Below are 26445 nucleotides of genomic sequence, written 5' to 3' on the forward strand. Positions count from 1 at the left end.
GGTCTTAATGAGTCCTTCCAAAGGTTTATTAATTTTGTTTCTCTTTTCAAAGAACCAGCTTCTGGTTTCAGTGGTCTGTTGTATTGGGGTTTTAGTCCTATTTTATTTATTTCTGCCCTAATCTGTATTATTTCCTCCCTCTTGCTTTGGCTTTCTTTTTCTTTATTTTTTTTTTCCTAACTCCTTTAGGCTTTAAAGGTTAAGTTTTTTTAGATTTTTCTTGTTTCTTGAGGTAGATTTGTATTGCTGTAGTTTTCTCTCTTATAACAGTTTTTGCCATATCCTAAAGATTTTGGATCATTGTGTTTTCATTTTCATTTGTCTCCATGTATGTTTCATTTCTTCTTTGATTTCTGAGTAAACCCATTCATTGTTTAATAGTCTGTCATTTATTTAGCTTCCGTGTATTTGTGTTGTTTTCAGCTTTTTTCTTATTAGTGATTTTCATACCATTGTGGTCAGAAAAGATGCATGATATGATTTCAGTCTTTTTAAATTTATTATGATGTATTTGTGGCCTAATGTGATCTATTCTGGAGAATGTTCCATGTGCACTTGAAAAGAATGTGTATTTCACTATGTTTGAATGGACTGTTCTAAACATATCTGTTAGGCCCATGTGGTTTAATGTGTCATTCGTAGCCTCCATTTCCTTGATTTTCTGTTTGGATGATCTATCCATTGATGTAAGTAGGATCTTAAAGTCCCCTACTATTACAGTATTATTGTGTATTTCTTTTCTTATGTCTGTTAATAATTGCTTTAAGTACTTAGATGTTCCCATGTTGTATGCATAGGTATTTACCATTTTTATATCCTCTTATTGGAAATCACAAGTGTTGGCAAAGATGCAGAGAAAAATGAACCCTCTTGCACTGTTGTGGGAGTGCAAATTGGTGTAGCCACTGTAGAAAGCAGTATGAAGCTTCCCCCAAAATTAAAAGTAGAATTGCCCAATGACCCAGTAGTTCAATAACTATTTACCCGAAGATGAAAACACTAATTCAAAGAGATAGATGCACTCCTGTGTTTGTTGTAGCATTATCTACAATAGCTCAGATATCAAAGCAACCCAAGTGTCCATCGACAAATAAAGGGATACACACACACACACACACGCACACACAGGAATATACTGAGCCATAAAAAAAAAATGAAGTCTTGCCATTCACTACAACATGGATAGATCTAGAGGATATAATTCTAAGTGAAATAAGTCAGAAAAAGATGAATACCATATTTTACTAATATGCAATATATGGAATTTAGGAAAGAAAATGAATGAACAAAGAAAGAAAAAAAAAAGAGGCAAAAGAAGAAAAAAAGAATGAACCTCTTAAATAGAACAAACCAGGGATTGCCAGAGGGTAGAGGTGGGTGAGAGGATAGATAAAGGGGATTAGTAGTACACTTATTTTGATGAGCACTGAGTAATGTATAGAATTATTGAATCACTGTATTACATACCTGAAAGTAATATAACACTGTATGTTATTTATTCTTCAATTTAAAAAGCCATTTATTTTTAAATGAGGTGGAAATTCGGGAATTCAAAAGTCATGATACAAACCAAGGAAAATCAGTTATGGAGCCGAAGTAGTTTGATATTTTTGCTTTCCATCCAGAGGATAGTTTAGGAAATTTAGGAAAACCTATCAATAATAACTTATAAGGAAATAGGTATGGACTCCCAAAGGAAAAAATGCAATTTTACATATTATTTTTATATTTTTCTAAAGGTATCCATGTATTTCCATTTAAGTTATTTGGGCTAGTAAAATAGAATAAGGACCTACTAGTGCCTAGAGTTGAATATCCATACACATGACGCTTCTATGAGGCATACAGAAGAGCCCTACCAGCTTGCTATTTAAAAAAAAAAAAAAAAAAAAATTTTTTTTTTTTTTTAAATCTTGCTGTATAAAAGTTACACAACTTTTTTGATTTCTCCTTCATTAGGTAGTGTTCCACAAATGAAGGTCAGCATTTTTCAGTTCCAGTGATACTACTTTAAATAAATCCAAATACTAAGGGCACCTAGGTGGCTCAGTTGGTTAAGCATCCAGCTTCAGCTCAGGTCATGATCTCATGGTTTTTTTAGTTCGAGCCCTGCATCAGGCTCTGTGCTGACAGCTTGGAGCCTGGAGCCTGCTTCAGATTCTGTGTCTCCCTCTCTATTCCTCCCCTGCTCCTTGCGCTCTGTCTCTGTCTGTCTCTCAAAAATAAGGATTTAAAAAATGTCCAAATGCTAAGATGGAAAGTCAAGGAGTTACAATTTTTAAAGTTTTTAACTCCTTTCATACTTTATACCCTAGAGAATTCCTATCAGAAGTAGCATATTTTCAAGTTTCCTTTTTAATACTTATTTTGAGAGTGCATGGTGGAAGTCCCCACATAGAGAGTAGGGGAGAGAGAGAATCTTAAGCAAGCTCCACACTCAGTGCAGAGCCCAACACGGGGCTTGATCTCACAACCATGAGATCATGACCTGAGCTGAAAGCAAGAGTTGGACGCTCAACCGACTGAGCCACCGAGATGCCCCTAAATAGTATATATTTTCTTAGGTGAATTGTGTGATGCCAAAGATGCTTATTACTACTTTATAAGTTGCTGAAAGTTGACCACAATTTGTAGTTAACTTACTCACCATGAAAACCCAATATTGTCTATGAACACTACAAATTCATAAGTAAAAAACCAACTAGCATCACAAATTAATGCTTTTAGAATTTGATATTAATAATGTTAGGCAGCTCTAAGATAAATTTTCTTTTTGTTTACCCTAACTGAAACTAAGCATAACATACTCTATATGTTGTTATCAGAAGAACTTGAAATAATTTTAAAGTTATGTAATGAAAAAAGAGGTATTTAATTCTGTTAAATGAACAATTCTTTCCATTCAGCACACATACATTGAGAAGCTTTGTATCTAGTTCTGGGGGGTAATTATGATAGATAAGACATTTCCTTTCCACAGTCAAATTATAGAATATTTATAGTACATCATAAGAACAGATTTCTACTGAAAGTATAACAAACAGAGTAGGAAATAAACAGAAGTTTTCTTGGAGAAAGTCAGATCTGAACTGCCTATTCACTAAAGAATATGTTTCTAAAATTTCTAACCAGTTGGTGTTTCATTGTACGGAGAAGGACTTTCCATTAATGCATTACAAGTGTGCTGGGACATGGAGTCCTTCAATCCTTGTGACAACCAAATGGAGACTGTGGTGCTCAGGGCCCAACAAGCCATTCATCTGTTATAAGCAGCCTCCTCTTACCCAGTACTCCATGTGTCATCATATGAAAAATATTGGGGAAACAGTAGTGTAAAGAAATGTTGTTATGTAAGTTGACAGAATCTCCACTTCGAGTTTCCAAGGGATCAGAAACTTGCAAATAAAAGATAAATCAGATAACCAAATTTTAACATGAAAATTTTCTTAATTCTGGAAATATATACAAAACTTCACCATCTTAACTATTTTTGGGTGTACGTCTATCTTCAGAAGTGTTTCATCTTCCTAAACTGAAATTCCATTCTCCGTAAATAGGAGCTCCCCGTTCTTCCCTCCCCCAGCTCCTGGCAACCACCATTCTACTTTCTGTCTCTCAATTGGACTCCTCTAAGTACCTCATAAAAGTGGAAATGTACAGTATTTATCCTTTTGTAACTGTTTTGTTTCACTTCAGTTACTATCTTCAAGATTCATCCATGTTACAGCATATGTCATAATTTTCTCTCTTTTAAAGACTGAGTATTTCATTATAGGCATATGCCACATTTTGTTTATCCATTCATCTGCCAATAGATATTTGAGTTGCTTCTAACATTTCACTACCAAAGCACAATTCTATATTTAATTTTTTAAGGAGCCACCATTTTATCTTCCGTAATGGCTGCACCACTTAACAGTTACCAACAGCAGGTCGCAAGGGTTCTGATCTCTCCACATCCTCACTACCACTTGTTTTTTGTATTGTTGTTTGATAATAGTAACCATTCTGAGTGTGAAGTGGTATCTCATTGTGGTTTAATTGTATTTCCCTAGTGATTAGTGATGGTGTTTTTTTGTTTTATTTTTATTTTTTTATGTTTTATTTATTTCAGAGAGAGAGAGACAGATAGACAGCGTGAGCAGGAAAGGGTCAGAGAGAGAGGGAGACCCAGAATCCAAAACAGGTCCAGGCTCTGAGCTAGCTGTCGGCACAGAGCCCAACGCAAGGCTCAAACCCACGAACCATGAGATCGTGACTTGAGCCAAAGTCAGACACTTAACCAACTGAGCCACCCAGGCATCCCCATGATTAGTGATGTTGAACATCTTTTCATGACCTTGTTGGTAATATGGTCTGATGTTTTTAAAGATATTCTGAGGGCTTGTCTAATAGATTAAATCTTCTTCAAAAGCGATTTACTGTATAAAGTTAGGTCAGATTATTAATGCTGCAAAGACTCTTCAGAGATTATCAGAGTTTTTTGGTTTTGTTTTTTATTTTAGTTAACATACGGTGCAATATTGGTTTCAGGATAGAATGCAGTGATTCATCGCTTACTTTACGTACAACACCCAGTGTCATCACAAGTGTCCTCCTTAATATCCATCACCCATCTAGCCCATCTCCCACCCACTTCCCTCCATCAACCCTGTTTGTTCTCTGTTGTTAAGAGTGTTTTTTCTGGTTTGTTTCCTTCTCATTTTCCCTCCTACCTTCTCAGACGTTCGTCTGTTTTGTTTCTTTTTCACATGTGAGTGAAATCACATGGTATTTCCCTTCCCTGATTGACTTATTTCGCTTAGCATAATACAATCTAGCTCCATTCACATCATTGCAAATGGCAAGATTTTACTCTTTTTGTGTATAAACACACCACATCTTTATCCATTCAACCAGTCAATGGACATTTGGCTCTCTCCATAGTTTGGCTATTGTTGATAATGCTGCTATAAATATAAACATCAGGGTAACTGTACCGCTTTGAATCTGTATTTTTTTATCTTTGCATGATCATTAAAGTTATTAATCTGAAATTCATCAGTAGTTTCAGAGAGTCCATGAATAGTCTGAATTAAAAGTTTCATCAGATTCTCAAAAGTATCTGTGAACCTCAAAAATTTAAGAATTATTGATGTAGCTCAGAATCTCTAAAATGTTAAAAATTCATTCTCTTGGGTAGGTGGAATTAAATGAATTTCAAATTTCTACTTTGTGCTTTTTTTTTTTTAAAGTATTGAAAATAATCATACATAGTACATGGAATTTTTATGTTACTTTATAACTTAAAAAGTAAAAGCCATCTTTACCTCTTGGACCTATAGTAAAAATAAAATGTAAAAGCTAACAAATAAAAAAATGTAAAAGCTAACAAAATATAGTATGTTCTTATAATTGCCTGCCTTTTAGAGTCCTAGCATTCCCGAGTCACTACAAAAAAAAAAAAAAATGGGCTCTAGAGCTTAAAAAAAAGTGATGCTTACTGTTGAATCCATTTCAGTTAAATTCATTGCAATAGTATATTTACATTAGAGTTTTTCATAATGAGCTTTTACTGTAAAGAGATTGTGCAGGTTCTATATAGCTAGAAAAGCAATATTTACCATTTAATTCATTTCAAGTGAATTTCATTAAGAGAAAATATTTGCATTTTAGTTCTTTCTAATGAGATTTTACTGGTTTTCTCATAATATCTTTACATAGTACATACTATAATTACTTTTTAAAGATATTGGATTGGGGTTTTGTTTCATTTTAATATATTGATTGCTTAATTTTAATAGCAACCAGAAAGAATTCTTATTAAGTATGTTGGATAGATGAATACATGCCTGTGTTCAGTATAGCATTTTAAAAATCCATAGGAAATCTTTAGGATTTTGTGAAGAACTTCAAGGACATCTTACCTATTCAAATTCATCACCAATTCTCTATATCTCCTTCAGTCTTTTTTTCTGGTAGAACCTAAATTCTTCTGTCACTTAATGTCCATGGGCCTTTATTTTCTCTTCTATTGGAGTGGAACTCTGACATTTATTTTATTCTGTACTATCTGTTTAACTGCAATATTTATGGTGTGAAATAACTGCATTTCAAAAAATATACCAATTTTTAAAATTTTTGTTTTTCTTTTTGCAGCTTTATGCAGGTGCTATCCTTGAAGTTTGTGGATGAAAATTGGGGAGGTTCCCTCAGGTCCAAGGTATGTAAAATTATCTCTAGCAAATTCTGACTTTAATAATTTTAAATCAGCATTTCACAAGAATAATTTTATTAAATATTCCCAAGAATAAGAATTTTTATACTCTCTCAACAGTATATGTATTCTTTCCACATTTGTCTTCATGGAGGTAGAGTTTTGTAATTATTGAATACTAGGTTACTTTAAGCAAGCATAATATATGATACAATACATCATGAAGTGATTATTTTCTTAAAAGAAGAGCCTTTCCTTTACCAAGTATAAATTTTACAAGAGCCTCTGTTTTAACAGATATAAATAATAATCCCCTTAAATAACATACCATTCTAATATATCTTAAATGTAAATTCACTTATATAAAACCCTCCTAAGGAACAATTGGAGTGAGAATAGACCTGTACAATGTGACAAATCATCAAAAAGAGAATTAATTACCATAAAACTTGAAGTGCAGAGAAGAAATCATACATGTACATCTTCACAGGAAATTTTAAAGATAAATATGTAAAAGGATAATTGTGAAAATGTATTCTTTTGGTTGACATCAAACTGTAGTAGAGCTTTACATGTCCAAAAAGACTTGGACTAAGTCTTTCCTATTCTGTCCTGGCTTGTCATTTGAAAATCAGTTTTATAAAACTGAAATTGCCTAAAAGTAAAGAAGTTCTTTTTTTTTTGTCTGCTTTTTTAATTGAAATATCTAAGTGTTCTATTTATATGGCTTGTTTTTATGTCTCCTGACTTTCTCGTGACTTCTTGCCTTGTTCACTTAATTGCAAGATAATTTTTTTGATTTAATATCTTATAAAATTACCTGTATTCAAACATGCCCTTTATTGCTGACCTAGAATTATTTATGATAAAATATTGCTCATTTTGGCACAGAAATGTAATAGAATAATAGTTTGGCTTGGGAATATTTTCTGAGTCCCAAAGCAGACACACATCTAATTAAATATATTCTTTGTTAGAATAAATATATCCTGGGGGAAAAAAAAAGAATAAATATATTCTGATGTAGCACAGAATATATCTACTTCCACTTAGGGAAAAAAATTTCTCATGCTAATTGTTCTTGTTTTTGTTTTTGTTTTGCCTTCAGCAAACTCAGAATTGTACCACAGTTGCTTTTGGTTTTTTATATCAGTTCTCTAAACTGATAGTGTGATTAGCTGTATTCCTAGAAGTGGCATTTCAGTTGTATTGTTTTGATGATATTATTCACATTTACTGACTTGTTTTCTTAATAATCTTTTGTGACTTGGATTTTCATGAGATCAAGAGTAGCTTTGATACCACAATTAGCCTTCCTGTTTGTGCTATCAGATTTTATTATGTCTATACAAATAATTTTTTTTCTACAGTTGGAAGTTCAGTCTTTATAAGCTTGAGTGGAGTTTATCAATCCTTGTAGTAGGACTTAATTGTATATATTTCTTATATATGGTTAAATTATACTTCAGGTGCATGTAGTCATACTGTCTTTTCCTTTTGATAAACAATTAGATTTTAATCCTATGTGTAAATATTTAATACATATTTAAAATGAAAATGATTGTTTAATTCTGTAATGTATAAACATATTCAGTATAATTATATATAATGCCAATGTTTTCTGAGTCCATGAGAAGCTGGTATATTTTAAGTATAATCATTATTATATTCCCACTTTCAGACTCACTGTCTTAAAGATATTCTAGACATTCATGCCATTCTAGGGCATGAAGGACCATTGTCAGTTATTACAGTAACTACAAATACCAAACTAATTTTCATGTCATCATTGCTTTATCGTCTTTGTCGTCAACATCTAATAGCCTCTGGAATTATCATAACTTTCATTATACTTACACTAATTGGAATTTTTTAAATTCACTTAATTTAAAATACTCATGTCATAAAACAGAAAAGAAATTAATGTTAAATTATTCCAGAAGAGAGAAGCAAGCTTTGAAACCTCTTATTGAACTTAAACCACTCAGTGCTTGTGGGGAAAAATGTCCCAGATTATATTCCAAAGCCAGTTCCAGGTCTGGCTCTTAAGATTCTTCTGATTTCCGGGGCGCCTGGGTGGCTTAGTCGGTTAAGCATCCGACTTTCGCTTAGGTCATGATCTCACGGTTCCGTGGGTTCGAGCCCCGCGTCAGGCTCTGTGCTGACTGCCAGCTCAGAGCCTGGAGCCTCTTTCAGTCTGTGTCTCCCTCTCTCTCTGACCCTCCCCTGCTCATGCTGTCTCTCTCTCTCCTAGAAATAAAACATTAAAAAATTAAAAAAAAAAAAAAATTCTTCTGATTTCCATGTTGTGGTTGTTTAAGTAGAAAGGGCAGTATGAATACTTCAGTAATGCTTAATATTTTATTCAAGTATAATTGACATAGTGTTTCATGTGTACAACATGTTCTTAGACAATTTTTTGTATTCCACAGTGCTAACCACAATAAGTATAGTCCTCATACCATAAGTGTTATACAGTGTTACTAACTGTATTCTCTATGCTGTACTTTTTATCTGACTTATTTTATAACTAGAAGCTGGTAGCTCTTAACTCTATTAATCTATTTTGCCCATTGCTCCCCCCATCCACTTCTTCTGGGGCATCCAGTAGTTCTATGTATTTAAAGTCTTTTAATGTATTATAAAGTCTGTGTATTATAAAGTCTATGTACTTTTTTTGGTTATTTCTTTTTATTTTTTTAGATTTCACATATATGTGAAATCATACGGTATTTTTCTTTCTCTGGCGTATCTCACTTAGCTTAATTGCTCTAGATTCATCCATGTTGTTGCAAATGGCAAGATCTCATTCTTTCTGTGGCTAAGTAATAGTCCATTGTGAATTCTGTACTTTTTTTTTAATTAAAATGTATTTGACATACAATTTTACATTAGTTTCAGGTGTACAACATAGTGATGACAAGTCTATACATTATGCTGTACTCACATGGGCAGAGCTTCCATCTGTCATCATACAGTGCTATTACAATACCATTGACTACCTTCCCTATATACCTGTTCCATCTTCTTTAGAGACTTGGGTTGCTTCCCTATCTTGGCTATTGTAAATAATACTGCAATAAACATAGAAATGCATATATCTTTCTTAAATTGTATTTTTGTTTTCTTTGGGTAAATACCCAGTAGTGGAATTATTTGACTATATGGTATTTCTATTTTTAAATTTTTCAAGACCCTTCATGCTGTTTTCACAAGTGGCTGCAGCAATTTACATTCTCACCAGCAGTGCATGAGAGTTTTTTTTCCCCAACATCCTCACCAACGCTTGTTATTTCCATTTGATTCTAACCATTCTGATAGGTATAAGGTTATCTCTCATTCTGATTTTGATTTGCATTTCCTTGATTAGTGATGTTCAGCATCAATTTCATGTGTCTCTGTCATCTGTCTTTTTTGTAAATAAGTCTTATATATTTAAGATACTATCAGATCATTTGCAAATATCTTTTCCCATTCTGTAGGTTGCCTTCTCATTTTCCTGATGGTTTTCTTTGCTGTGCATAAGCTACTGCTTCTATTCTCTTCTGTTGATCAGTGTGTCTGTATTTGTGCCAGCACCATACTCTTGATTAGTCTGCTTTGTAGCATATTTTGAAGTCTAGGATTTTGATACAGCCAGCTTTGTTCTTCAGTTTCAACATTGCTTTTCGCTGTTCAGGGTCTTTTGTGGTTCCATACAAATTTTAGGGTGATTTGTTCTAGTTCAGTGAAAATGCTTTTGGAATTTTGATAGGGGTTGTGTCAAATCTGTAGTTTGTTTTGGTTAGTATGGACATTTCACAATATCAATTCTTCCAGACCATGGTATGTCTTTCCATTTTTTTTATATCATCTTAAATTTCTATGGTAAATGTTTTATACTTTTCAGAGTGCAGGTCTCTCATGTCCTGGGTTAAATTTATTCCTAAGTATTGTTTTTGGTGCAGTTGTAAATGGGATTATTGTCTTTATTTCCCTTTCTGCTACTTCATTGTTAATATATAGAAATATAACCAATTTCTGCATTATTAATTTTATATCCTGAAACTTTACTGAAGTCATTCATCAGTTCTAATAGTTTTTTGGTGATATCTAGGTTTTTCTCTATATAGTATTTCATCTACAAATAGTGACAGTTTTACTTTTTTCTTTTTTAAGTTTATTCATTTTGTGAGAGAGAGAAAACGCACGAGCTGGGGGGGAGTGGAAGAGAGAGAGAGAGAGAGAGAGAGAGAGAGAGAGAGAGAATCCCCAACAGGCTCTGTGCTATCAGCTCATGTTGGGCTCAATCACATGAAATAATGAGATTATGACCTATGCTGAAATCAAGAGTTAGTTGCTCAATCAGCCGAACCACCCAGGTGCCCCTTAACTTCCTTTTTAACAATTTTTATGCCTTTTCTTTCTTTTTCTTGTCTGATTGCTGCAGCTAGGACCTCCAGTACTATGTGGAATAAAAGTGGCAAGGCAAAAAGTGGACATCCTTTCTTGTTTTGGATTTTAGAGGAAAAGCTTTCACCACTGTGTACGTTGTTAGCTTTAGGATTTTTAGATATGGCCTTTATTATATTGAGATATGATCCCTCTAAACTCACTTTGTTGACCATTTTTATCATGAACAACGTTGTACTTTGTAAAAAAACGGTTTTTCTGTTTCTGTTGAGATGATCATTTGGTTTTTATCATTTCTGTCATTAATGTGATGTACCAAAGTGACTGATTTGTGAATATTGAACCCTCCTTGCAACTCCTAGAATAAATCCCACTTGACTGTGGTGAATGATCCTTTTAAATGTATTGTTGAATGAATAATAATTTGTTGAGGACTGACTTTTGCATCTATGATAATCAGGTATATTGGCCTGTAATTTACTTTTTTTGTAGTGTCTTTGATTTTGGTATCAGAGTAACATATAGTGGAAAGCATTTGGAAGCTTTCCTTCTTCCTTTTTTGGAATAGTTTGAAAATAGTTACTAAATCTTGAATTGTTGGGTAGAATTCACCTTTGGGGCCATCTGGTCCTTGAGTCTTGTTTGTAGGAAGTTTTTTGATTACCACTTCAGTTACCTTAAGAGTTAATTGGTCTGTTCATGTTTTCTGTTTTGTTTCCTGATGGGGTTTTAGAAGATTGTATGTTTCTAGGACATTCTCAGTTTCTTCTAGGTTGTCCAACTTGTTGGCATATAATTTTTCATAGTATTTTCTTAAAATCTTTTTCTTTTCTGTGGTGGTGGTTATTCTACTCTCATTTCTGATTTTGAGTCCTCTTTTTTTCTTGATGAGTAGGGCTAAAGGTTTATAAATTTTGTTTATCTTTCTAGAGATCCAGCTCTTGGTTTCATTGATCTTTTCTGTTGTGTTCTTATGTCTACTTATTCCTGCTCTAATCTTGATTTTTATTTTCTACTAACAGTGAGTTTTGTTTGTTATTATTTTTCTACTTTAGGTGTAAGTTTAGATTGTTTGGGGGCTTTACTTGTCATGTTTACAGGTCAGTCTATATTGCTATAGAGAGTTAATGGGCAACTGGGTGGCTCAGTCATTAAGCATCTGACTTGTGCTCAGGTCATGATCTCACAGTTCATGAGCTCAAACCTCACTTCTCTCTCTCCCTCTCCCCCCACCACACCCCCCATCCTTCTCTCTCTCTCTCTCTCTCTCAAAAAAAAATAATAATAATAAATAAAAATAAATTTCCCTCTTAGAATTGCTTTTGCTGCAACCCATAGGTTTTGAACCATCATGTTTTCCTTTTCATTTGTCTTCATGTATTTTTTTATTTCCTGTTTGCCTTCTTCATTGACACATTGGTTGTTTAGAAGCACATCATTTAGTCTCCATGTATTTGTGTGTTTTCGTTTTAGTATGACTTATTTCTAGTTTCCTTGTGATTAGAAAAGATCTGTAATATGATTTCAGTCTTCTTAAATAAATGGTGACTTATTTTGTGGCCTAATGTGATATATCCTGAGGAATGTTTCCTGTGCACCTGAATGTGTATTCTGTTTGGGAATGTTCTGTAGATATGTTAAGTGTATCCAGTCTAATATGTCATCCAAAGGTGCTTTTTCTTTATTGATTTTCTGCCAGGATGATTTATCCAGGTTTTTTAGGTCTTTAGATTGGAGCATTTAAAGTAATTTTTATTTTTATTATTGTCATTTTATTATTCTTTTGGTTTTTTATAGTTCTTCTGTTTCTATTCTTACCTTGCTCTGATTAATTATTGTCTATAGTGATTTGCTTGGCTTTCTTTTTATTTTTTGTGTATCTGTTTTGAGTTTTGGGTTTGCAGTTACTATGAAGTATATATATAATATCCTAAGTTTATAGCAGTCTGTATTAAATTGATGGCCCCTTATGTTCCAGCACATTCTGAAAGACTTTTTAACTCTTCCAACCAGGTTTTATGTACGTATTGTCAAATTTTACATTTCTTTATTGATTTTTTACTTTTAATTTTGCCCTCTTCCACTTAAGGAAGTCTCTTTAACATTTCTTGTAAGGCTAGTGTAGTAGTGATAAACTCTTTTAATTTTGCTTGGGAAGTTCTTGGTCTCTGCTTCAATTCTGAATGATAATCTTGCCATATTGAATACTCTTGGTGTTAGGTTGTAGGTGGGGTTTTTTTGTTTTCCTTGTCTGGACTTTGATTATATCATGCCACTGCTTTCTGGCCTAAAATGTTTCTGCTGAAAATTCAGCTGATAGCTTTATAGAGTTTCTCTTGTATATAATTGTTCCCTTTCTTGCTGCTTTAACATTTTTCCCTTATCTTAAACCTTTGACGTTCTGATTATTTTGTGTCCTGGTGTGGATCTCCTTTGGTTCGTCTAAGGAGAACTAGATGTTTTGAACTCTCTGTGCTTCCTGAACCTGGATGTCTGTTTCCTTCCTAAAGGGAAGTTTTCAGCTATTATTTCTTAAGATGAGTTTTCTGCTTTTTCTCTCTCCTTCTGGGACCCATGTAAGGCAAATATTTGCTATAAACAGTACCTGTTGTCAAAGAGATTCCTTACTCTCCAATTATCCTTTTTTTTTTTTTTAAAGTTTTATTTAAGTAATCTCTACACCTACATGAGGCTTAAACTCATGACCCGAAGATCAAGAGTCACACTCTTTTCAGACTGAGCTGGCCAGGTGCCCATCTGTGCATTTTTAAAATTCTTTTTGGAGGCATCTGGATGGCTCAGTTGGTTAAGCATCCAACTTCAGGTCAGGTCATGATCTTGTGGTCCATGGGTTCAAGCCCTGCTTCGGGCTCTCTGCTGACAGCTCAGAACCTGGAGTCTGCTTTAGATTCTGTGTCTTCTCTCTCTGCCTCTCCCACACTCACACTCTCTCTCTCTCTCTCTCTCAAAAATAAACACTAAAAAAGATCTCTTTAAATTTTTTTTTCATTTTGCTGTTCAGCTTAGTTGCTTTCCGTAGCAATTAGTGTCTTCCAGATCACTAATCCATTCTTCTGCATCTGCTAACCTTCTGTTCATGCCTCCTAATGTATTTTTCATTTCAGTTATTGTATTCTTCAACTCTAATTGGTTCTTATTATTTTCTCTTTTTGAAGTTCTCGCTTACTTCCATTCTTCTCTGCAATCCAGTAAGCATCTTTATGATCATTACTTTAAACTCTATCAACCACAATGCTTATCTATGTTTCAGTTCTTTTCCTGATGTTCTTATTCTTTTATTGGGAGCATATTCTTCTGTCTCTCTACTTTATTTTCTGTGCTTGTTTCTGTGAGTTATGCAGAACAACTACTTCTAAACTTGCAAGAATGGTCTTCTCTGTTGTCTTCCCCTGTGTAGACTGTGAGGCTGATTAAGTGCATGCTGGGATGTCCTGGGGCTCTCCAGAGGGTGCCCTGGCAAAGCAGCTTGATTCAAGGTGGGGCATGAGCCTGGGGGTCGCATGGTACTCTGTATACATGGCATTTTGGTAGGATGTCTGTAGCTGAAGTGGGTTTGGTCAAGGTGGTCCTGGAGCTCTTCATGTAGAGGGTGCCCTGGAAGGACATCGAAACCACAGAAGATGTTGGTTATTGCTGTTCCAGGGCTCTCCAGGCAGAAAGCACCCTGGGAGGGCAGCTGAAGCTGAAGCGAGTGTAAGCCAGGGTGTCCCAGAGTGCTCTGTGCAGGGAGTGTCCTGGCAGGGGACTGGATCTGGGTCGGCATGGGCTGGGGGTTCCCGGAGCTGAAGCAGGTGAGAAGCAGGTGAGAACCAGGAGGCCCCAGTGCACTCTGTGCCAGGGGTGCTGTAGGAAGCCATCTGAAGCCAAAGTGGTGTGGCTCGGAGTGTTGTATAACTTGGAGCAGTTGTATCAACTGCTAGATCCATAGTGAGTACCAGCTAGGGTGTCCCAGGGTACGCTGTGCTAGAGCTAGAGCTGCTTGGTGGGGTGGGTGGGGCTAATGTGGGCTCTGGGGCTCACTGAAGCAGCAGGCTGGTTAGGGTACCTGGACTCTTCTCCCATCCAAGCTATTCAGGTGGAGGGAGAACATAAGACATGGTACTGCCTGACCCCTCCAGCCTGGAGAGAGTACCAGCAGCAGTTCCACCATCTGGCAGCATTCCAGTGCTGGATCTTTAAATTCTAGCAAACCCTTTTTTTCCCCTATACCCCAGAGTGTCTAGCTGGTGTGGGATGGGGGCCTTGGTCTTGTTTGCACTGTCACAGTGGAAAGGAAATGTAAACCATGGCGCTCACCCGCTCTTTTGACCCAGAGAGAGTTCCAGCAGCTTCCTCACTGTTTGGCAACGTTCTGGAGCTAGTTCCTTTAAGTTCTGGTTGTCTTTTAAACCTTGGCTTTTTTTCTGTGCCTCAGGGGATCCAGGGCCACCATGGCCTAGGGGCCAGTGGCGCAGTGTATATGTCACAGGGCCAACAAATCTGCTCAACCCTCAGTACCCTCCCTCCTCACTGTAGTTCCCTGTGTCGGGAAAGAGTATCCTTCCTTAGTGTCTGTTCTCCTGCCATTCTTTGTGTGGTCTCTATCTTGTGCTGTGCGGAAACTCTTCCTTTAGCCCTCAGTTCTTTTGGGTGTGTCCATGGTGAAGGTGAGTTCAGCATCTTCTGAGTTCCCATTTTGGACCAGAACTCTTCTATACCATACTTCCTTCATTCATTTATCCGTGGACACTTGGGTGGCTTCCACATCTAGGCTATCATTAGTAACGTTGCAGTAATCAAAGAGAGTACATATATCTTTTCAAATTAGTGGTTTTGTTTCTTTTGAGTAAATATCCTGTGTAACTGGGTATAACTGGGTCATATGTGTTTCTATTTAATTTTTTGAGGAACCTCCATACTGTTTTCAGCAGCGCATGAGGGTTCCCTTTTCTTCACATCATAGCCAACAGTTATTTCTTGCCTTTTTCATATTAGCCATTCTGACTGGTGTAAGGTGATGTCATTATGGTTTTGATTTTCATTGACCTGGTGATTAGTGATATTTAGCATCTTTTTATGTGCCTACCCTGTGTATGTCTTCTTTGGAAAAATGTATTTAGGTTCTCTGCCCATTTTTTAATCAGATTGTTTGATTTTTGGTGGTGTTAATGTAATTTCTTTATATAATTTGAATAGCAACCCCTTCTCATGTATGTCATTTGCAGATCTTCTCCTGTCCGCTAGGTTGCCCTTTTGTTTTCTTGATAGTTTTCTGTGCTGTGCAAATCCTTTTTGTTTTAGTGTAGTCCTAACAATTTATTTTTCTTTCCTTTACCTGAGGAGATATTTCCATAAGTATGTTGCTAAGGCCAGTATCCAAGAGATTATAGCCAGTGTTTTCTTTTAGGAGTTTACTGATTTGGGGTCTCACATTTAGGTCCTTAATCCATTTTGAGTTTGTTTTTGTGAATGGTGTAAGAAACTGGTCCAGTTTATTAATTCTTTTGCATATACCTGTCTAGTTTTCCCAATGTCATTTATTAAAGATACTTTTCCCATTGTATATTTTGCCTCCTTTGTTATAGATTGACTGTGTAAGCATGGGTTTATTTCTGAGCTCTCTGTCCTGTTCCATGATATGTGTGTCTGTTTTTGTGCCAGTACCATACTGTTTTGATTACTACAGCTTTATCTTGAAATCTGTGTTACCTCTAGCTTTGTTTTTCTTTCTGAAGATTGCTTCGGCTATTAAAGGTCTTCTGCAGTTCCGAAAATTTTAGGATTATTTGTTCTAGTTCTGTGAAAAACACTATTGGTTTTTTAATAATTGGTTAATATTAATTGGTTAATAGGGATTCCATTGAATCTGTAGATTGTTGTCGGTAGTATGGACATTTTTAACAATAGTAACTCTTCCAAGTTCATGACCATAAAATATCTTTCCATATGTTTTTTGTCATGTTCAGATTCTGTCTTCAGTGTCCTCTAGTTTTCAGAATACAGTATAGGTGTTTCACGTCTGTGGTTAAATTGTTCCTAGGTATTTTATTCTTTTTGGTTCAATTTAAATGGAATTGTTTTATTAATTTTTCTTTCTGCTACTTCATTGTTAATGTATAAGATACAAAACCAATTTCTGTGTATTAATTTTGTATCCTGAAACTGCTGAAATTATCTATTCAAATTGTTTTTGGTAGTCTGTAGTGGTGGGTTTTTTTTTAATGTTTGTTTATTTTTGAGAGAGAGATCAAGAGTGAGGAAGGGCCAGAGAGAGACAGACACAGAATCTGAAGCAGGCTTCAGGCTCTGAGCTTCAGCACAGAGCTCGATGCAGGGCTCAAACTCACAAGCTGTGAGATCATGACCTGAGCCGAAGTCAGACACTTAACTCACTTAGCCACCCAGGTGCTCCAGTCTTCAGTGTTTTCTATATAAAGCATGATGTCAGGGCACCTGCATGGCTCAGTCAGTTCTAAGCATCCACCTCTTCATTTTGGCTCAAGTCATGAGATCAAGTCCCGGGTTAGGAGCTGCCCTGAGCATGGAGTCTACTTAAGATTCTCGCTTTCCTCTTCTTCTGTCCTTCCCATGCTCATGCTCTAGCTCTCTCAAAAAAAAAATTTTTTTAATAAAGTATCCTGTTATCTGCAGATAGTGACAGTTTTACTTCTTTCTCAATTTGGCTGCCTTCCATTTTCTGGTCTGATTGCTGCAACTAGGACTTCCAGTATTAGGTTGAATAAAAGTGGGGAGTGTGGACATCCTTGTCTTGTTCATGAGAGAAAGTTTTCAGTGTTTCACCACCGAGTGTGATATTAGCTGTGTGGCTTTTCATATATGGTCCGTATTATGAAGTATTGAAATTGAAGTATTTTCCCTCTAAAACTCACTTTGTTTTGAGTTTGTATCATGGGTGGATGTGGAATTTTGTCATATGCCTTTTCTGCATCTATTGAGATGATCACATGGTTTGTATACTTCTTTTTATTGTGGCATATCACATTAATTTGTGAATATTGAACCACTCTTGCACCCTTGGAACAAATCCTGTTTGATCATAATGGGTGATCCTTTTAGTGTATTGTTGCATGTGGTTTACTAATATTTTGGTGAGGATATTTGCATCTGTGTTCATCAGGAATAAAAGCCTGTAGTTTTCTTGTTTCATGTGAGGGTAATGCTGGCCTCATAGAATATACAGTATTTGGAAGCTTTCCTTCCTCTCCTCTTTTTTTTGGAATAGTGTGAGAATAGATATTAAATCTTTACATGTTTGATAGAATTCACCTATGAATCCATCTGGTCCTAGACTTTTTTTGTTGTTGTTCGTTGGATGTTTTTAAATTATTCTGTCTCGGAGCACCTGGGTGGCTCAATCGGTTAGGTGTCCGATTTCAGCTCCGGCCACGGTCTCACGGTCTGGGAGATGGAGCCCCACATCGTGCTCTGTGCTGACAGCTCAGAGCCTGGAGTCTGCTTCAGATTCTGTGTCTCCCTCTCTTTCTGCCCTTCCCTTGCTCATGCTCTGTCTCTCTTGCTCTTAAAAAGAAATAATAAATTATTCAGTCTCATCACAGATGATTGGTCTGTTCAAATACATACTCTGTTTTCTTCCTGATTCTATTTTGGAAGGTTGTATGTTGCTGGGAAGTTAGTCATCCTTCATAATATTCTCTTATGATTCTATTTCTGTGGTGACAGTTGTTCTTTGTCCTTTATTTCTAAATTTTACTGGAATCCTCTCTCTCTTGACTAAAGGTTTGTTAATTATCTTTTCAGAGAACTAGCTTTTGGTTTCTTTGATCTTTTCTATTTTCTTGTTTCTATCTCATGTATTTCTACTCAAATCTTTATTTCCCTTCTACCACTAACTTTGGGTTTTGATTGTTCTTCCTTTTTCTAGTTCCTTTAGGTGTAATGTTAGGTTTTTCAAGATTTTTTTTTTGGTTCTTGAGGTAGGCCTAGATCTCTCTAAATTTCCCTCTGAGAACTGCTTTTGATGCATTCAAAGATTTTAGACCATTGGGTTTCCATTTTTATTTGTCTCCATATATTTTTTATTTCCTCGATTTTTTTTTTTTTTAGTTGTTTACTAGCATGTTTTTTAACCTCCATGTGTTTTGCTTTTTCAAGTTTTTTTCTTGTAATTCATTTCCAGTTTCATACCTTTATTGTCAGAAAAGATACATGATTTCAGACTGCTAAAATTATTTAGACTTGTTTGTGACCAAAAATGATCTGCCTGGAAAATGTACCATGTGCACTTGAATGAATATTCTGCATATATCTGTTAGGTCTGTCTACTGTGTCATTCGAAGCCACTTTTTCCTTCATGATTTTTTGTCCAAATATTTTATGATTTGATGTAAGTAGGATATTTAAAATTGCCTATGGTATTATTACCAATTTCTTTGTTAATATTTGCTTTATGTATTTAGGTGCTTCTATTTTGGGTGCAGAGATATTTATAATTGTTAAATACTCTTGTTGAAGTGATTATTTTATCATAATGTAATGCCCTTTATCTCTTGCTGCAGGCTTTGATAAAAGTACTGCTACCCCAACTTTTTTTTCCACTTGTATTTGCATAGAATATCTTTACCCTTCCCTTCAGTTTTCACTCTGTAGGTCGTTAGGTCTGAAGAATTTCCAGTAAACCACCTGTAGATGGGTCTTTTTTTTTCCCCCCATTCAGTAACCCTGTGTCTTTTGTTTGGAGCATTTAGTGTATTTACATTTAAATTAATTATTCTTAGGTATGTATTGTCATTTTGTTAATTGCTTTGTGTTTTGTAGTTTTCTGTTCTTTTCTTGGTCCCTTTTGGTTTGATGGCTTTCTTTAGCATTATGCTTGGATTCTTTTTTATTTTTTGTGTATATCACAGATTTATTTTTGGTTACCGTTGATTTCATATATAACATGTATATAGTAGTCTATGTGAAGTTGATGGCTATTTACATTCGAACATGCTAAAAAAGCATTCAAACATGTACTAAGAGCACTATGGGGTTTTTTTTGTTTTTGTTTTGTTTTGTTTTTTTGAGAGTAAGAAAGAGCATGAGTGGGGGAGAGAGAAGGGGGACATAGGATCTGAAACAGGCTTTGTGCTGACAGCAGAGAGTCCAGTGTGGGGTTCAAACTCAACACAAGATCATGACCTGAGCCAAAGTCAGATGCTTAACCGATTGAGCCACCCAGGCACCCATCCCTTGACTAAGTTTTGTAGATGTAGTTGATTTTACTACTTCTGTGTTTTAATCTCCATGTTGGCTTTAATTAATTTTTTTGTTTTACATTTATTTTTGAGAGAGAGCGTGGGACAGAGAGAGAGCGAGACACAGAATCTGAAGCAGGCTCCAGGCTCTGAGTAAGCATTCAGCACAGAGCCCGACGCAGGGCTTGAACCCATAAACTGAGATCATGACCTGAGCTGAAGTTGGACACTTAACCCACTGAGCCATCCAGGCACCTCTCCATGTTGGCTATAAAGTATTTAATCTACCACCTTTACTGTGTGTTTGCTTTTACCTTTGAGAATTTTTCCTTTCCTAATTTTCTTCTCATAGCCTTTTATCATTTCTTGTAAGACTAGTTAACTGGTGATAAACTCCTTTAACTTTTGTTTGTCTGGGAAACACTATTTCTCTTTCTATTCTTAATGATAACCTTACTGACTATTCTTGAAGGTTTTTTATCCTTTCAGCACTTTGAATATAGCATGCCACTCCCTTCGGGCCCCAAATTTTCTGGTGAAAAATGGGATTCCCTGATTGTAACTGTTTTCTCTTGCTGCTTCTAAGATTCTTTATCTTTAATCTTTAATATTTTAATTCTGCATCTGGGTGCAGACTTCTTTGGTTTATCTTGTTAGGGGCTCTGCATGCTTTCTGGATCTGGATGTTTCCTTTCCCAGGTTAGGAAAGTTTTCAACTATTTTTTTTTTTTCCATTTTTTTTTTTTCCATTACCTTGTCTTCCTGATCACTGATCCATTCTTCTGCATTCTGTTATCTGTTGATTCCTTCTGGTGTATTTTTCATTTTAGTTACTGAATTCTTTAATTCTGACGGGCTCTTTTTAAAATTTACTCTTTGTGGAAATTCTCCCTGTATTCATCTACTCAAGTCCAGTGAGTATCTTTTATCACCATTGCTTTACTTTAAAGCTTCATCAGGCGTATTGTTTATCTGTTTCATTTAGCTCTTTCATTGTGATTTTTGTTTTGTTCTTTCATTTAGGGCATATGCCTCTGTCTCCTCATTTTGTCTTACTCTATATTTGTTTGTATTAGATAGTCAACTACAGTTTTTGGCCTTGAAAGCAGTGACCTTGTGTAGAAGTGGTCTTGTGGTGCCCTATAGTGCAGTCCATTCTTTTCATCAGAATCAGGTGCTCCATGGGTGTCCCCTCTGTGGGCTGCATGTGCCCTCCTGTTATGGTTGAGCTGGGATTGCCTTCCGTACAGCTGATTGAAGTCACCCACTTTGCCTCCTGTGGCCTCACCGAACAGGACTTGTCGCCTGTGCTATTAGAGATCCCACCGTAGCTGGTATGGCCTCATCAGTGGGTGGGGCCAGCAGTCATCCTAGTTGTCTGCAGTTAGGCTCTCTGGCACAGCTACAAGCACTCCACAAAACAGGACTTTCTCCCTGTTCAACCACTACAGGTGTGCTGGTGTGAGGGGTTATCTCTCCACTGCCCCAGGGGAGGAGTCACTTTGGAGTGGACCTGATGATTTATTTTATCATTTGTGGTAGCATAAGTAATAAGGATATTTCCTTCTCAAGCATAAGCCTTATAATGTTAAGCATATGTAGGTATCCAAAAAAATTTACATGAAAAGCTAGATAATAAAAATTTTCAGCTTTACAAGCAACAAGTTCTCTGCTACAACTATTGAACTGTTTTGTAGTATGGAAGCCGCCATACTACAGTATTTAAATGAATAAGTGTGGCTTTGTTCCAGTAAAACTGTACTTACTAAGGCAGCAGTCTGGACTTTGGCCCTCAGACCATAGTTGCCAGTTCCATATTAGAATCATATTTCTTGGGGCACCTGGGTGGCTTAGTCGGTTAAGCGTCCAACTTTCGCTTGGGTCATGATCTCACAGTTCGTGGGTTCGAGCCCCACGTCAGGCTCTGTGCTGACTTCCAGCTCGGAGCCTGGAGCCTGTTTAAGAGTCTGTGACTCCCTCTCTCTCTGACCCTCCCCTGCTCACGCTGTCTCTCTCTCTCTCTCTCCTAGAAGTAAATAAAACATTAAAAAAAAAAAAATCATATTTCTTTAGGGACACCTGGGTGGCTCAGTCAGTTGAATGTCCAGCTCTTGATTTCAGCTCAGGTCGTGATCTTGCAGTACATGAGTTTGAGCCCTGTGTTGGGCTCTGCCCTGGCACTGTGGAGCCTGCTTGGGATTCTCTCTGCTGTCTCTCTCAAACATTAATTTTTTTTAAAATAAGAATATACCTTTGGAGGCAGAAAAAGTTTAAAGTAATGTAATATCTACCTTATAAAATTGTTTTGAGGATTAAGCACCACGCATAAATCACTTAGTATGCGTGTGGCGCCAACAAATACCAAGTAAACCATTCACTACTTCTTTGAATCCTTATTGAGTGCTTACTGTGTATCAAGCACTATTTCAGTACTGAGGATGTTAAATGGTAGGTATTGTTTTTGTATCATATATTCTTTTTAGCTAATAAATTTCAGTTACTAATCAGGCATTTCTGATACTCTTATTACTAATAAAATTTCTATTTCTAGAAATAGAAATATTCTAGTAGTATTTCTAATACTCTTATTAGCCATCTTTAAAAAACAGCTTAAATCAATAACGTCAATTATGATGCAGTCTGACTCATAATATGCAAAATTGTTTATTTGCTGCCATTCTTCTACCTATGACATTCTGGCTTCTCTTTCTATCATTTTACCTCCTGACTCTTAAATCTTACTTAACTCTAACATTTGAAACAGTCTTCCCTTCATTTGTTTGAATTTCTTACCTCCTAGTTTCTCCTATATCTAACAGGCTTTCCATTCTCCTTTCCTGGCATCTCATCTACCACCCACCTTTCAAACATTAGTTGTAGTCAGGATCTAACTTTATATTTTCTTTTCAAACACTCTTGAATGTCCCACTCCCTAGGATCCAATTATAGTATTTACCTGATGACTCCTGTATCTTTAGGTCACACCTTTATGTTGTTAGAAATCATTTTTTTTTAATGTTTTAAATGTTTGTTTATTTTTGAGAGAGAGAAACAGAGCAGAAGCAGGGAAGGGCAGAGAGAGAGGGAAACAGAACTGGAAGCAGGCTTCAGGTTCTGAGCTGTCAGCACAGAGCCCTATGCGGGGCTCAAACCCACGAGCTGTGAGATCATGACCTGAGCCAAAGTTCGATGCTTAACCAACTGAGCCACCCAGTGTGCCCCAGAAATCACATTTCTGACTACAAGTGGACATTTTTGTTTGTGTGGTCTCATAGGTACTTTAAGCCTGTGTACGTATGAATCATATGAAGATCTTGTTAAATGTAGAACGTACATGTGGGGGGGATCCTGAGATTCTTCATTGCCAGCAATCCTGCAGGCTGTGGCCCATGTTTTTGGTAGGCCTTAAACCCAGCATGTCCAAAAACTGAATCCTCTTCTGAAAGTATACCATGTTCGGTCCTCTTTCCGCAAATGGCAATATCCCAAGCAAAATCATGATTAACCTTTCACTTCTTTCACACTTTATATGCAGTTACTTACCAAATTGTCTCCTCTTCTCCTTACGAACTTTCAAATCTCACTCTCTTGGACTTCTCTAGGATTTTAATCAAGCCTTTGGCATCCTTCTCCAGAAGGATTAGTTACTTGCTATCTGGTCTAGGTATCACGGTTCCCTTTTCTTTCTTCTATTGTGTCTTCTACACAACTACCAAAAAGACCTTTTCCATTAAATATTCGATTTCTGTGGCTCTCTTGCTTAAAAGATTTTATAGCTCCCCATCACACATAGAATAACTGTCAAACTCAGTAGCATCATAGAAGACCCATTGCAACGTGCTTTCTCTTTTCTAATTTTTCTAGTTTTTATCTCTAGTTCTTTGCAGTTCTCTGAACTCTGACCTCTTAAATCCTTGCACACGTTGCATGTTCCTCCAGACTTGGGCCCCTTCTCAGCTGTGTGGCAAACCTTAGGTCCAACATTGTTTTTGTATGACCTCTGGACAGAATTTTTCACTCCTTTATCTTCTGCAGTTTCTATTATTTAACATCATAATGTATTTATTTGCTTTACTGGTCTTTTGCCTCTACCAAACCAGGAACTCCTTACTTAAAGCTCAGAATTTTAATTTTTTGGTCATTAATATGCCCAGAATCTATCTAATACTGCTCCTCGTATTAAGAGGAGTTCAAATATTTATTTAGTGAATGAATGGATTTATGAAACTTATCTAATTCAAGGGTGTCCCTACTTTTGACAAATGGAATTTGGGCGAAAAGCCTGTGTTTACTTTGGCTAATATATTCCTAATGAATTCATAGTCTTCAAACATTCTTTTTCTGACTTTATCATTCTGGACTAAGAAGTCATATTTTTAGGAGCGCCTGGGTGGCTCAGTCAGTGAAGCGTCTGACTTGGGCTCAGGTCGTGTTCTCGCGGTTCATGGGTTCGAGCCCCACGTCGGGCTCTGTGCTGACAGCCAGCTCAGAGCCTGGAGCCTGTTTCAGAGTCTGTATCTCCCTCTCTCTCTCTGACCCTCCCCTGCTCATGCTGGCTGTCTGTCTCTCTCTCTTGCTTTCTCTCTCTCTGTCTCTCTGAAATAAAACATTTTTTTAATGTTTTATTTATTTCTAGGAGAGAGAGCGAGAGAGAGAGAGAGAGAGAGACAGCCAGCACGAGCAGGGGAGGGTCAGAGAGAGAGGGAGTCACAGACTCTGAAACAGGCTCCAGGCTCTGAGCTGGCAGTCAGCACAGAGCCCGACGCGCGGCTCGAACCCATAAACCGCGAGATCACGACCTAAGCGAAAGTCAGACGCTTAACCGACTAAGCCACCCAGGCGCCCCTAAACAAAACATTTTTTAAAAAGTCATATTTTTAGTTTCTCTTGTCTTTATTATTGTACCTTTAGTCTCCTCAAATTCTTGTAACTATTTAAGTTGCTCTTTGAATATTTTTAAGTGCTTTTAAATTGTCTTGTTGGGAGGACCCACTAATTCTACACTCCAGATGTTTTGCATACAATAGTAAATTTCCTTTATTTCAGAATATACTCTTTTAGGTGCCCAGAACTTGTCCTGAGCAAAGTTGAGAATTCAGTTCTACTGTTTGTTGTCGTTGGCTGTTCTCCTAGCATTGTTGTTTCTAGATATGATGGTGACGTTTTTGCTTAGAATACATTCTGATTCAAATAGTTATTTTTGTCAACAGGAAAACATCAAATTGTCATTCCTTATTATTTCATGTGATAGCACAAGTCTTAACCATACTTGCTATATGCCCTTAGAATCAAATCACGTCTTAAAACCAGTACATTGTATGACTACATGTGATGTGATCAAAGGTATATCATTATATCTAGCCAAGTATATGGTCTTTTTTCGTTTATATTTTTACTTGTTTATTTTGAAAATACATTAATTCAAACATTTTTCTTTAACTTCAAGACTATTCATTCCCATCATCCCCAATTTTATCTTCTTTTTTAAACAAAGATTTTTTTGTTTATAAACTCTGAAGAGTGAATTATAAGAGTTCTGCAAGTCTCTTGAACTGTCACATACCCCATGTGTACATAAAAGTACTCACGTATCGGGGCGCCTGGGTGGCTCAGTCGGTTAAGCGTCCGACTTTCACTTAGGTCACGATCTCACAGTTCGTGGGTTTAGGCCCCGCTTCGGGCTCTGTGCTGACTGCCAGCTGAGAGCCTGGAGCCTGTTTCAGTCTGTGACTCCCTCTCTCTCTGACACTCCCCTGCTCACGCTGTCTCTCTCTCTCGCTCTCTCCTAGAAATAAATAAAACATTTTTTTAAAAAATGTACTCACGTATCTGTGAAAAGATTAATTCACAGCTTCTAAAATGTGACTTGCTACTCCAGAGTATTTAACAGATAATGCCCGCATTCAAAATTAGGAAGCCTTATAGACCTCTGCTTAGCAAAAAACAAAGAACTAATGAAAATAGTCATTAGTGACATTAAATTTAAATTTCTTCATTTATTTCAGCCAAGTAAAATCTAGTGAATGAACATTATTAAATGTGCTAGGCTCTATTAAATGGATACAAAAAATAAATAAGAAGAGTCCTTTTCCCCAGGCACCTGAGTGGCTCAGTCAGTTAAGTGTCCAACTCTTAATTTCCGCTCAGGTCACAATGTCATGGTTTGTGGGATCAAGCCCTGCATTGGCTCTATGCTGATGGGGGGAGCCTACTTGAGATTCTCTCTGTCCCTCCCCTACTCACACTGTTTCTCAAATAAATGAACTAAAAAAGAAAAAAACCTTTAAAACAAAAAATAGTCCTTTTTCCTGGAGAGGTTTCTTATGCAGTAGGGAACACATGGAGCTACAGTATTTCGCACAGGTGTACATACAGCCTTTGCCAAAGGGATGGTGTAAAATGCAACAGGAGATCATGAGATTATTTTGTTTGGGGATTCGGGAGTCTGCATAATATTTGGACAAATCCTAAAGGATGAAGTTAATAGAGAAGAAATTCTAATAAGCAGACTAACAATTTTATTTAAACTAAATTTTGTAGGGGAAATACACCTGAGTCTTTTCTGACAAGTTCCTAACGTTAAAAACTACTTATCACTCTTCGTTTGAGTGTCCTAAACGCAGGTATATAAGAAATGAAATG

General features: G+C 36.4%; 1 protein-coding gene across 2 annotated transcripts in view; it reads left to right on the top strand.

Annotated features, from left to right (window-relative positions):
• The window catches only part of SELENOF (selenoprotein F), a 59748-nt gene that overhangs the window by 27869 nt on the left and 5434 nt on the right, over positions 1-26445 (top strand). For both annotated transcript variants that reach the window (XM_039255751.1, XM_039255750.1), the window contains exon 3: positions 6139-6202. In XM_039255751.1, the coding sequence (XP_039111682.1) occupies positions 6139-6202 (64 nt within the window). The remainder of the gene's footprint in view (positions 1-6138; positions 6203-26445) is intronic.

The sequence above is a fragment of the Hyaena hyaena genome, unplaced genomic scaffold, assembly GCF_003009895.1.
Source record: "Hyaena hyaena isolate Hyena2069 unplaced genomic scaffold, ASM300989v1 scaffold_544, whole genome shotgun sequence".
Taxonomy (NCBI): domain Eukaryota; kingdom Metazoa; phylum Chordata; class Mammalia; order Carnivora; family Hyaenidae; genus Hyaena; species Hyaena hyaena.